Below are 13,211 nucleotides of genomic sequence, written 5' to 3'. Positions count from 1 at the left end.
GTCCGTCCGTAATAGCTAGCTTTGAAGGGTTTAAAATGCCCCAGGGGAGGGGACGACGTCCTGACAGCTCTCTCCACCTACGAAGCACAGCCTCAAGTTGTAGCAACCGAGAGAGCCGACAACCAGACCAGGTTCCTCTGCTCCTCTGCAGGTCACTCGACTGTAATGTCACACTGTCAAACGACACTGAGCCTCAGTGACACAGATATGCTGATGTTCCCGCACGGATCAAATCCGATTAAAGCAGGCCACACTAAAATGAATTACATTATGTGCAGGGACTGTTGTCAGATCATCAGCACATTCAAATTCCGCCAAAAGTTACAAGATCACAATGAACAGACGAATTTAACCTAAAATCAAGATAATAATAATAATAATGATGATGATAATGATGATAATAATAATAATGTATTTTGGTTTGAAGTAGAGTGCTTTATTAATGAAGGCAGGGGACAGATGTTGTGGCTGCAGTTTGAGTGGAATTCCTGTTTAATAATGTTGTTAAGTTTGTACTAAAATAGTGCTTGTATTTCATAGTTGATTTACAGGTGGGTGATGGATAAGAGCGGCGCAGCCTGCCTGACAGCTCACCTATGGGAAATATGAATGGGAATGTTTCTCTATTTTAGGATCCCTCTTTCATTGGCTGGGTGAACTTGGACTGGACCATCTTATATCACAATGCAAACGCGCCTTTCTTGAGTACACTCAGTGTAAATAAAGTCTTTTACTCGATCTTATTAACTACCAATAAATATAAGTACACTATTAATAAGTATCTTCCAGTTAATAACTTACAACACGACTAGTTTTTTTCCACCTCCGGCTGTGAAAAGTGGTACGTCCTGTGCCACTGGGCGAGCAGGAGAGGGAGGGTCAACATGGCGTCTGAACAGGTCCGTTATGCTCAATATTTGTTATCATTATTGCATTTTACTCCGCTTTTCACTCTGGTGTTTGTTATAAGAGAGCAATGATAGCTTCCCTGGAGGAAGCTGGTGTAATAAATATGAACGTACCGGGCTGTGTTGACGGCCCTGCGCTAATACCAGTGTAACAGACACTGGCCTAGCTTCGTTATTGTGGGCAGCGTCTTATGGAAATAACAATGCTGCTATTATAGCAGGTCTGCTGGTTGACAACAAAGTCATTTCACTAATATTAAGAGCACAGAGGCTGTGTGACGATAGGACCGCCGGGCTGGTTTCTGTTTTGCAGCTAAAATGAGCGCAGTTTATTTTTAGTTATGACCACAGACAGGCAGTCTCGGACCATTTAACTGAGATACATTCCTGCGCAGAGCAGCAGAGACAATGAAAATGAGAAGGAGCTAAGATCTAAAGCTCGATATGGCCAAGGACAGTAAACAGTGTGTTACATCCACTGGTGCAAAGTAACCATTCACTCTAGCACCATATTTAAATACAATTTTAGCTACTTGCAGGCCTGCTTTACTTGAGTATTTCTATTTTATGTTACTTTATACTTTATACAGGGAAATATTGTACTTTTTACTCCACTACATTTGTTAATAGCTTTTGTTACCAGTTACTTTGCAGATTATATTATCAGTAATACAAATCAGAGATTAACAAACAAATTTCCCCAATGTCGGACGAGTAAAGGTTTATCTTATCTTATCTTAAATGGTGATATGTTTTTATGGGTTAAGCAGCCCAGCAGTTATTAAGATTAGCTCCACTTTTACCAGCTGCAACAACAAGTGATGAACATCGATGCATCCATAATTGTAGTCCAATAACATTCTGAAATGGGCCGTTCTGCACAAAGAGTACTCTTAACCTTCGGTACTTTAAGTATATTTTGATATTGATCATTTTGTACTTTTACTCAAGTAAAATTTGAATGCAGGACATTTACATGTAACAAAACACTTCTACATCGTGGTATTTCTACTTTTGCTTGAGTAAAACATCAGAGTACTTCTTGCATCACTGATCGCCTCCATGTGTAATGATGCACTGCGATTTTGAAGCATAGAGGGGAACATTTTACATATATGGGAATTGTTATTTGTGATTTCATGATTTAAGATTATTTACTGATTCCTTACTTATGATGCTCCTTACTGCAAAAAGCATAGATGTCATGCCTCTGAGATTGTTTTGCCTTCCAGGAGCGGTCCAATGGGCCTGTGAAGAAGTCCATGCGAGAGAAAGCTATAGAAAGACGTGGCATCAACAAGGAACACAACAGTAACTTCAAAGCAGGCTATGTACCCATAGAAGAAGAACGTCTCCATAAGACGGGGCTGAGAGGACGCAAGGGGAACATGGCTGTTTGCATCGTTGTTCTCCTCTTCCTCCTTGCCTTAATTAACCTGATTGTGAGTACTGCAAGCCTAGATGTACTCGTCCATCTAATGGATCCTCAGGATTCCACATTCTTGAAAATGACAGTAAAGAGTTGAGTCAGTCATATTCTTCTGTCCCTTAGATCACTCTGGTTATATGGACAGTGATCCGTATCGGTCCGAATGGGTGCGACAGTATGGAGTTCCATGAGAGTGGCCTGCTGCGCTTCAAACAGAAGGCAGACATGGGCATCGTTCACCCGCTGCACAAGAGCACAGTAGGAGGCCGCAAGGACCAGGACTTAGTCCTTGTGGGCAACAATAATCCGGTGAGTGTAATAACAGTGAACACTGGGCACTTTAAAAACAGAGAGAGTGACACATTGTGTGCACACTTTTCGATCTCTCATATTTTGTGTATGTTGTTCCAGGTTGTGTTCCAGCAAGGCACCACTAAGCTGAGTGTTGAGAAGGACAAGACCTCGGTCGTCAGTGATGTTGGCATATCCTTCACAGACCCTCGCACACAGACCACGTTCTTCAGCACAGATTTTGAAAACCACGAATTCCATTTGCCCAAAGGAGTCAAAGTCCTCAGTGTTAAAAAGGCGTCCACAGAAAGGGTGTGTGTAACGCTTATGACACCTGATAGCTTGAACAAAAAAGTGATTCATTTATTGCTGTTTCCCAACCAAAGTACCACCAGTACACAGTAACTCATGATGAAAATTTGCAATAAAGCATTAAAACCTCCCCCGGAGCACACAGGTTCATCAGTGTTAGTTCAGCCTCAGATAGAAATTCAGTTTTCTACGTGGGAACAGCTTAAAGTTTCTGAATGCCCTCGAGTGGCCCAACAGAAGCCCACATTAGAAAGGGGTATATGAATGTAGATTGAATATTTTAGCTTTTCATCTTTGATAATTGTGGAAAAATCATTTTTAAAACTTGCTTTCAAATTGTGCAGACTTTGCAAAGCCTCTGTATGTGCTGTTTGGAGTGTTCAATTGTTCTGTCTTTGTCTCTGATTTTAGATCACAAGTAGTGCAGCGTCTGACCTGAACATTAAAGGCGACAGCAAGGCCATCATTCGCGGAAACGAGGGCGTCAACATCATGGGCCGGACTGTAGAGTTCAAAATGGGCGGAGGCATTGAGCTCAGGGCTGTAAGTATGAAATGTCAGAGTGGCTTGATGTGTGACGCTGGGCTTGAGGAGTGAAATTTTGTCCTAAGTTGAATGAAATGAAAACGGTGACGGTGAATGTGTGAGGATGAATGGGTTATTCTATGTCTTTGCAGGAGAACAGCATCGTCCTCAATGGATCAGTCATGTTCAATGCCACACGCATCCCCAACTCTGCAGGAGATGTGTACTTCGATGAAGGTCTGGAGAGGTACAAACTCTGCATGTGTGCAGATGGGACTCTGTTCCGCGTGCAGGTGAAATATCCCAACATGGGCTGCCAGACTTCAGATAACCCGTGTAGAAAAGCTCACTAGGAGACTCAACTGGAATCTGCTGTTACATCTCCCTACAATCTGTCGACACTGAAGTCAGATTGCAAATTTACATGTATGAGACATAATGTGGGGCATTCATCATGACTTGCACATAATAATACCTCTGCAGTTCACCTGGCACCTTCTTTATTCCTCATTTTGTTTGCCAAACAAGAATTGTGTTACAGATAATTGCCACTTGGCCAAAGATATTAACTTCTATACTTCTACGTGCTGAAGTATTTTTATTGTTGTTCAGATTTGCCAACTTTATGTAAAACCTCTAATGCCATATCAGTGCATACCACTCCTATGTTTAACATGATACTGTGGTTTACTGCGCCCAGTGACAGCGGATAGAAGCTACAGTGTTTACTTTTTGCCTTACCGTCCAGTATTACTAATATGCAAACCTTTCAGAGGGGTTGTATAACATTTTATTTGCTTTTCATTGTTGCTGGCAGCTGTGTTTGATACTTTCTTTATTATATTCACCGAGGAGTGTGAGACACTACATGGTTTTAATGATTTATGTAATTATTAAATTTTGGGTTAAACTGTAAAACACAAGATACATTTTAAGCCATCCAGTAATGCTAAAGCAGAGTAGGTCTTTACTGCACGTGCCAATGGATTTACAAGGGATGATGTAGAATATAATATGTAATATTCTAATTTTGCTGCAAAAACCTTTTTTTACAGCGAAATAATACACTATTGAAAAACGAGACGAGAGTGCGTGCACTAAGTTATGCTACAGATCAATGTAAATCTCTTTAAATACTGATGTTGACGAACGTCAGAAAGTTGAAATCTTCAGTAGCCCGGATTGAAGCCTATATTGAGTGGTTTGAATTTTGTGCAATATAGTATAAAAGATTTGATTTTCATTTTGTTTTGGATTGTCTTGTCTGTCTCATAACAGTGCTGATGTTGAGAAACATCAGGAAGTATCATGAAGCCTGTTGTGAGAGTGTGTTTTTGATCAACTCAATGAAAAACTAAGAAAAAGAAGAGGCAATCAGCCTTATTTGTCCTGCGTTTCATTGCTATATTTGTTTCAATAAAGAAACATGTTGCTATGTGAATCATTGGTTTCAATAACTGGTCATTTAAAACCATAAAAGAATGCTGTTCCTCATGCGGTTTTATTATCTGGGGCACGGTTCTCCTTGCCATAAACGTTCAGAAGTTATCTGTCATACATGAAGGGGAAAACAGTAACTGTAAGACATTAACTAGACGTGTAAATGATTGAATCTGGATCACAGAAAGGCATCTTTGGGTGGGTGCGTGTAAAGCTAGACGCAGCATAACACTCTTCAGACTTTGATCAGAACTGCTGGGGACAAAGTTAATACTCTGAACGCTCTCTGGGTGTGAGAAGACAGTCACAAGTTTTGCTGCCAGATCGGCAAAGAGTGGATACACAGGTGAGTTTGATGTTTTTTAGTTTATTTGCTGCTCGTAATACTGTAGATCATGGGCTTCTTTAACTTCAATGAATTACTATGATGGCGAGTAATAAATGTAAATTGGATGTTATTTTTTTCCCTGATCTATCTGTACTCTCAGGACAGGCTGTGATGGCAGGGACAGGGGGGTCACTCTTGGCCGCTGTGTTGGTCCTCGTCTCCTCCAGGCTCCATTGCTCCTCTCCCCTACCTGCCTGTCCAGAGTCCTGCACCTGTCAGAGAACCCCCCTGTTGAACTGTTCCTCCTCTGGCCTTTCTGTGGTGCCACAAAACATCCAGGACTCTGTCAACGAGCTCGACCTGTCTCATAACCTCCTTGAATCTGTAACCCTCCACCAACCGCATCGTAACCTCAGGATTGTATGGCTGGGAAACAACAATATCACAGGCTTGTCTCTCTGCATAGAGAGAAACCGGGGAAGCAATTATGTCAGACGTACACATCGCATGAGACCTTGGCGCAGACGGGGATGCATATCTTGGGCCCCCACCCTACAGCTGTTATCTGTTGAGAGGAATCAGCTAGAGCAACTCCCAGAGGGTGAGTCTGTGTAATATGGCCATAGACTCGTAAATAAAACTCTGTCACAGCACGTGAACAGCACAGTATGAAGAAAGTCTGTAAATGTATTAAAACACTTTAACCATCAGTGCTGATGTCTTGCAGGGGCTGGAGCGTCTTCACATGTTCACAGACATACAGATCAGGGTTAGACATTTCCACATCAGTTGTTGTAATCTATATATTCAAAGAAATGAAATAGTGTCTATTCCTAAACGCGGTCACCTTTTATTGAATCTTTTAGAATTTTATACGAACCTTCACCGTCCTTATTAGCCATTCAGATTATTTACTTAACTGAAAGTAGCTGGAACACCGTATGAAAATACCTCAATACAAGTGAAAGTTTTACCTTCAAAATGTTAAAGTACAGCAGTATTGGGAAAAATCATTATTGAGCTGCATTTATATGTAAGCAGCAGTTTATTGGCTGTAGTTGGTCAAGGTGAAGCTAAGTGAATACTGTATATGTAGCAGGTTGATTTCATTTGTATCCATAAATCATATTTTATCAACTCATCAGAAGTTTTGGATGTAAAATCTCTGTTGAACTGATTTAGTGTATTTCCCTAAAAAATGTGAGTACCCTACAAGTTTAAAGTAATGTAAATTGGGAATATCCAAAGTACAAAACTGTGCCTCAGTACAGTGCTCGAGTAAACGTACTAAATTACTTTCCAACACTTGTCAGCACACATGTACTGTATGTAAAGCTGTAAAATTGAATAATCCCACACATTATTAATTCAGTCTCAGACATGAGGCACTAACATCAATAGAACAGCAAACTGAAACTACAGGGCTCTGGAAATCACTGGCGTTGACAAGTAAACTACACATTAATGTTGCTTTCCTGTGATTAAAGATGTGTCATCAGATAATGAAGGTGCACAATCTACATGATGCACACCTTTAATTGCCCTTGTCCTTGACAGACCGGTCCCCCTCGTAGGCATAGTGTTCACCAAAATCTGCCTGAAAAGGTGGTCTGAGGTGTACTGATTTGTCCATATAGTAAAATAAATAAATAATTCTATGAGCAGTGTGCATTACTGTAACTCACCTTCATTGGATTCTCACATATAAACAAAGCCTCTCTTTGACATCCTTTATCTTTAGTACTTTGCTCCACTCGGAAATGATTAAACCTCCATTCAGTCCGTTTTATTGACATTCCAGTGGCTCAAAGAAAGGTGTAAACACGCAGTTTAGCCTTTATGTTTCCCCCTGCATCATGTTATTTCATAGCATTCCTTCTGCTTAGTTGAACATGTGTTTCAAAGAAATGCTTTCACCGTGGTTCTTTTTTAAAAGGCGTGTGTGGACAGCCCATTTACTTAGCAAGAGCTGTGTTGACAGTCATAGACCTCTGTCCTGTTTGGTATTCAGCTCACAGAACCCTCAGTGCCTCTCTAATGAAGCACAGACCCACAATACCTTACTTCAGCCCAACGGTCCCCGGGAGATTGTCTGGTTAGTGAAAAGGGGAAGACGGTGGGGGAGAATGAGCACCACAGGAAAATTCTCAGCTCCTAATTAGTCATATATAGCACATGATCATGGTGAAAATGAGGAATTTGGACTCATATTCCAAGGAAGGGGTGTTAATTGATTTGGGCATTTTGCACTACTCACTATCTAGAGGTCCAGAGAAAGAGAAAGAGAGAGAGACCTGTAGTTTACATTATTTAGTCTCAGCATTGAAAACACTGCAGTACTGCAAACTAATCTACTTCATGGCTAAAAATAAAGTTGTTCACCGTGCAGAGAAGAAAGAAAAGCAGTACAAGACCGAGAGGACAAGAAACAGACTGTTATTAGCAGTGAAAACCTGTAACATGCAGCACATTCTTTGCTCCCTTCAGGAGCCACCCCATCATGGCTATCGTTGACTTCTAATTACAGCTCTTGTTTTCTGTCATCCAGGCCTGGAAGGAAGTGAGTCCTTACAGGTTCTGCAGCTGTCTTTCAACAGGATCTCAGCTCTACGATCAGCAGAGCTGAGCCACCTTCGCCAGCTAAAAGAGCTACACCTGCAGCATAACCTCATCGCCAGTCTCCATCCGCAGATGTTTCAGGATTTAGCCCAGCTCCAGGTAACACTGATCTTTTGATGTAGTTTATTGAAAACGTGCAAAGAGCAATCAGTATTCCGGCAATGAACGCAGTGATGCCACACACTCTTTGTTCATTGCTCATTTTCAGAAAAGTACTCTCGATTCAAAAGATAATGTCGTTCTTAACTAGACAATATTTAATTGTTTTTGCAAATTACATCTCTCAGCATCTGCTTTATGTCCATATTGTGTCCGCCCCAAAGGTCCTGGATCTGAGCTTCAACATGTTGACCAGCCTCCATCCTTTGATGTACCTCTCTCTGCGTAACATTGGGGCTGACGTTAGGCTGAGTGGGAACAGGTGGCAGTGTGATTGCAGCATGCGCAGTTTAAGAAGGCGGATGGCCTATGACAGCAGCAGAGGCGTGCAGGCCATGAGCGTGGTGTGCGCTTCCCCATCCATCCTCTCAGGCAGAGACCTGCTGCAGGTGGAGGAGGACGACCTCAACTGTTTTAGTACCGAAATCAGGCCAGAGCTCCACCAAGATGTGACGGTCTACAGCGGCTCTGAGATACTGCTGTCTTGCTCTGCACAAGGTAACAGTCCAAACAGTGTCAAATGACTTCACTCATACTGTATGTAACAATGTAGGTCAGTCCAGCTGCATGTCAATGTTTTTATTTTTTTGTAGATTCAGTGTGGTGGACGCCCAGTGGTCAAGCATCTGTGAGCCAACCTCAGGCTGGTCTGCTCATCAATGACGTCACAGAGACAGATACAGGACTATATGTGTGTATGTCTGAAAAACACAAAGTTGTGTCTGTTTTCAACCTCCAAATCAGTAAAATAGGGGGTACAAGAAGAAAAACTAGAAGTTTGCCCAGAACCAGTGGACAAATAATCCCACAAGTCACTGCAAATAGGAGTGGTCAAGACAGGAATCAGAAAGCTACACAGTCTGATTTGGCTTTGGCTGTGTGTCTGTCTGTTTTCTTCACGTTTCTCATAGCCTTTATCCTGGGAGTCCTAGCAAGGCCTTACGTTGATGTTCTTTGGAGAAGGGTCACCAAAAGGAAAAAGCCCTCTGTGACTGCCTCTGTCTCATCTGTAGAACAAAGACAATATGACAATCAGGCCTACGCCAATGGTGAGGAACCAGAAATGACAGGGGCTCACATGGAAAGAAGAGTCACATTTACCACTGTAGACATTAGGGACAGAAATGTAAAATATTATGATACTGTAGTCACTGGCGATCAGGAAAGCATCAATAGTGGTGCAGCTATTGAATGTGGAGCAGCTGAGGCTGAGAGGGATAAATGTTCAGCTGGAGATTCAGGAAGTGAAAGCAGCTTACAGCAAAATAGTTCAGAGAATAGCCACACAAATGGCAAAGACCTCTCAGGCGTCACGGATGCAAGCCGCACACACAAGATAGAGTTTGAACACATTCCAGATCCTGTTGAGCTGGAGAAGAGGAGAAGCTCGTCCTCAAGCTCTGATTCTTCCCTGTCCAACAAAGCATTAAATGAGGACCAAGTGACCCACAGGGACTGCTCAACACCCAAGTCTCCTCAGCTGGCAGAGGGCTCTGTTCAGCAGAGAGATGATTTCTCGACCCTAAGACAAATAGAGATGCAGCAAATTTCCATCGAGGGAACAGGTCAAATTCCTGGATTTTCTTCAGAGCCCTTTGCAGATTGGTCACCTCATACAAATAACACCGACCTAAAAGGCCCTGATCTGTGGCAGGAGAGTGGAGAACAATTTGAATTTAGCGATTCTGTTCGAAGCACGTCTACAAGGTCCAGCAGTGTGCGTGGTTCTTTTAATGATTCCAAACTTATTGTGGCACCAACTTCAGATAAACAGGAGAGAGATGACGAGCTCAGCTCCAGCTCCTATGTCAGTGAGGATGAGCATACAGAATATACTGTAAACTCAGACCAGGAGGAAGATATAGAAAGGAGACATAATAAACCTGAGGTCACTATTGCTTGCCCTAAACTGGATGCTAGTTTTGAACAGCAGATCCATGGTGTAGAGCCTTCAGTGGGATTTAATCGGAGTGAGTACAGATATGACACACAAAGGCCTGCAGTGAGGCCAGAGCACTCGTCTTCCTCCCATTCCAGTGACAGTGATGGGGAGAACTACAAAGTCAAAGAAACAGATAAAGCAGAAGGGGAGGACAAGTCCATTTGTGTGTCTGACAAGCTGAGCAGTAGCATAGCTACAGGAGAGTGGGATACCAGGGAGAAAGTTAAACCCATGCCAAGGACAAAGTGGCGCGTAGCCATTTCAGGTGTTACCAATCAAAGTAAGAGTCTGGACACAGGAGCACCTTCACCCCCTGCAGCTCATTCATCTTCCTCAAGTAGTGAGAGTGAAGAAGAAACCACAACTCTAAAAGTGGAGAAGAGAGAAAGAGAGAATGACGGCATCAAAATCAATCGACCACAAACACTGTCAGCAAACCAGGACCCCCAACCTAAAGGGCATTTCGTTATCAATGCCCCGTTATCAGCCTCTGAATCATCTTCTAGTGATGAAAGTACGAATGAAACAATGGAACATATGCAGAAGCAACAAGAGATGAAACAGGATCAGGATGAAACACCAGGCAACAAGCAGAGGCCGAGGACAGAGGATGTTGCAGAGATTCCACTTGAAAAAGCTCAAACTGTAAGGTGGCCTGTCCTAGACCTCGAGCATACTACACATGTCAAGAAGCGTCTAGATATCAAAGCACCATCACCTGACTCTGATTCATCCTCTAGTAGTGACAGTGAGGATGAAGCAACAAAATACATTAAGAAAGAGGAGCAAGTGAAGATGCAGATGGCAAGGCTTCCAAGTAAAGTAACTCCAACTGTAAGTGATGATCCAAATACAAGGTGGCCTGCTCTTGATCTTGACCATATTCCTCCGATCAAAAGGCGCCTAGATATCAAAGCACCATCACCACCTCCTGATTCATCTTCAAATAGGGAGACAGTGGAAGAAAAACTAGCCCAAATAAAGAAACATGAACAAGGGGAGGTGCACGTTTCAAGGCTTCCATTTCAAGAACCTCACGCAGGAAGTCATGACCCACAAAAACGGCAGCCTGAGTCATCCTCTAGTAGTGACAGTGAGGATGAAACAACAAACCACACAAAGAATCAGGAGAAAGGGGAGATACACATGGCAAAGCTCCCAATTAAAGCATCTCAAACTGCAAATGATGATCCAAAATCACAGTGGCCTGCCCTTGATCTTGAACATACTACGCGTGTCAAGCGGCACCTAGATATCAAAGCACCATCACCTGACTCTGACTCATCCTCTAGTAGTGACAGTGAGGATGAAACACCAGGTCACACAGAGAAGCAGAGGCCAGGCAAAGTGGAAATTGCAGAGATTCCACTTGAAAAAGCTCAAATTGTAAGTCATGATCCAAATACAAGGTGGCCCGTCCTAGACCTTGAGCATACTACACGTGTCAAGAAGCGTCTAGATATCAAAGCACCATCACCTGACTCTGATTCATCCTCTAGTAGTGACAGTGAGGATGAAGCAACAAAATGCATTAAGAAAGAGGAGCAAGTGAAGATGCAGATGGCAAAGCTTCCAAGTAAAGTAACTCCAACTGTAAGTGATAATCCAAATACAAGGTGGCCTGCTCTTGATCTTGACCATATTCCTCCAATCAAAAGGCGCCTAGATATCAAAGCACCATCACCACCTCCTGCTTCATCTTCAAATAGGGAGACAGTGGAAGAAAAAATAGCCCAAATAAAGAAACATGAACAAGGGGAGGTGCACGTTTCAAAGCTTCCATTTCAAGAACCTCACGCAGGAAGTCATGACCCACAAAAACGGCGGCCTGAGTCATCCTCTAGTAGTGACAGTGAGGATGAAACAACAAACCACACAAAGAATCAGGAGAAAGGGGAGATACACATGGCAAAGCTCCCAATTAAAGCATCTCAAACTGCAAATGATGATCCAAAATCACAGTGGCCTGCCCTTGATCTTGAACATACTATGCGTGTCAAGCGGCACCTAGATATCAAAGCACCATCACCTGACTCTGACTCATCCTCTAGTAGTGACAGTGAGGATGAAACACCAGGTCACACAGAGAAGCAGAGGCCAGGCGAAGTGGAAATTGCAGAGATTCCACTTGAAAAAGCTCAAATTGTAAGTCATGATCCAAATACAAGGTGGCCCGTCCTAGACCTTGAGCATACTACACGTGTCAAGAAGCGTCTAGATATCAAAGCACCATCACCTGACTCTGATTCATCCTCTAGTAGTGACAGTGAGGATGAAGCAACAAAATACATAAAGAAAGGGGAGCAAGTGAAGATGCAGATGGCAAAGCTTCCAAGTAAAGTAACTCCAACTGTAAGTGATAATCCAAATACAAGGTGGCCTGCTCTTGATCTTGACCATATTCCTCCAATCAAAAGGCGCCTAGATATCAAAGCACCATCACCACCTCCTGATTCATCTTCAAATAGGGAGACAGTGGAAGAAAAACTAGCCCAAATAAAGAAACATGAACAAGGGGAGGTGCACGTTTCAAGGCTTCCATTTCAAGAACCTCACGCAGGAAGTCATGACCCACAAAAACGGCAGCCTGAGTCATCCTCTAGTAGTGACAGTGAGGATGAAACAACAAACCACACAAAGAATCAGGAGAAAGGGGAGATACACATGGCAAAGCTCCCAATTAAAGCATCTCAAACTGCAAATGATGATCCAAAATCACAGTGGCCTGCCCTTGATCTTGAACATACTACGCGTGTCAAGCGGCACCTAGATATCAAAGCACCATCACCTGACTCTGACTCATCCTCTAGTAGTGACAGTGAGGATGAAACACCAGGTCACACAGAGAAGCAGAGGCCAGGCGAAGTGGAAATTGCAGAGATTCCACTTGAAAAAGCTCAAATTGTAAGTCATGATCCAAATACAAGGTGGCCCGTCCTAGACCTTGAGCAAACTACACGTGTCAAGAAGCGTCTAGATATCAAAGCACCATCACCTGACTCTGATTCATCCTCTAGTAGTGACAGTGAGGATGAAGCAACAAAATGCATTAAGAAAGAGGAGCAAGTGAAGATGCAGATGGCAAGGCTTCCAAGTAAAGTAACTCCAACTGTAAGTGATAATCCAAATACAAGGTGGCCTGCTCTTGATCTTGACCATATTCCTCCAATCAAAAGGCGCCTAGATATCAAAGCACCATCACCACCTCCTGCTTCATCTTCAAATAGGGAGACAGTGGAAGAAAAAATAGCCCAAATA

The 13,211-nt window shown here is 42.8% G+C and overlaps 2 protein-coding genes across 2 annotated transcripts; both read left to right on the top strand.

The window, feature by feature from the left end:
* The first annotated feature begins 851 nt into the window (after positions 1-851).
* On the top strand, positions 852-4,906 carry sgcb (sarcoglycan, beta (dystrophin-associated glycoprotein)). Its single transcript, XM_070832271.1, has 6 exons — positions 852-899; positions 2,141-2,350; positions 2,461-2,646; positions 2,749-2,940; positions 3,352-3,483; positions 3,618-4,906. The coding sequence occupies exons 1-6, from the start codon at positions 885-887 to the stop codon at positions 3,816-3,818; spliced, it is 936 nt and encodes a 311-aa protein (XP_070688372.1). The 5' UTR covers positions 852-884; the 3' UTR covers positions 3,819-4,906.
* A 234-nt stretch (positions 4,907-5,140) lies between these two features.
* On the top strand, positions 5,141-9,078 carry LOC139202615 (leucine-rich repeat-containing protein 24). Its single transcript, XM_070832155.1, has 6 exons — positions 5,141-5,251; positions 5,399-5,834; positions 7,782-7,951; positions 8,176-8,509; positions 8,605-8,822; positions 9,025-9,078. The coding sequence occupies exons 2-6, from the start codon at positions 5,405-5,407 to the stop codon at positions 9,076-9,078; spliced, it is 1,206 nt and encodes a 401-aa protein (XP_070688256.1). The 5' UTR covers positions 5,141-5,251; positions 5,399-5,404.
* The last annotated feature ends 4,133 nt before the right edge of the window (positions 9,079-13,211 follow it).

Source organism: Pempheris klunzingeri, chromosome 6, assembly GCF_042242105.1.
Source record: "Pempheris klunzingeri isolate RE-2024b chromosome 6, fPemKlu1.hap1, whole genome shotgun sequence".
NCBI classification, from domain to species: Eukaryota; Metazoa; Chordata; class Actinopteri; order Acropomatiformes; family Pempheridae; genus Pempheris; species Pempheris klunzingeri.
Note: the sequence above shows the minus strand (reverse complement) of the source record. Positions and strands in the feature narration are given on the sequence as shown.

Coding starts and splice junctions, on each gene's coding strand:
- LOC139202615 (XM_070832155.1), top strand. CDS start 5,405: ATGGCAGGGACAGGGGGGTCACTCTTGGCCGCTGTGTTGGTCCTCGTC. Junction 8,510..8,604: donor GCTGTCTTGCTCTGCACAAG/GTAACAGTCCAA, acceptor ATTTTTTTGTAG/ATTCAGTGTGGTGGACGCCC. Junction 8,823..9,024: donor GTGGACAAATAATCCCACAA/GTCACTGCAAAT, acceptor TCTCATCTGTAG/AACAAAGACAATATGACAAT.
- sgcb (XM_070832271.1), top strand. Junction 2,647..2,748: donor TTGTGGGCAACAATAATCCG/GTGAGTGTAATA, acceptor ATGTTGTTCCAG/GTTGTGTTCCAGCAAGGCAC. Junction 2,941..3,351: donor AAAAGGCGTCCACAGAAAGG/GTGTGTGTAACG, acceptor CTCTGATTTTAG/ATCACAAGTAGTGCAGCGTC.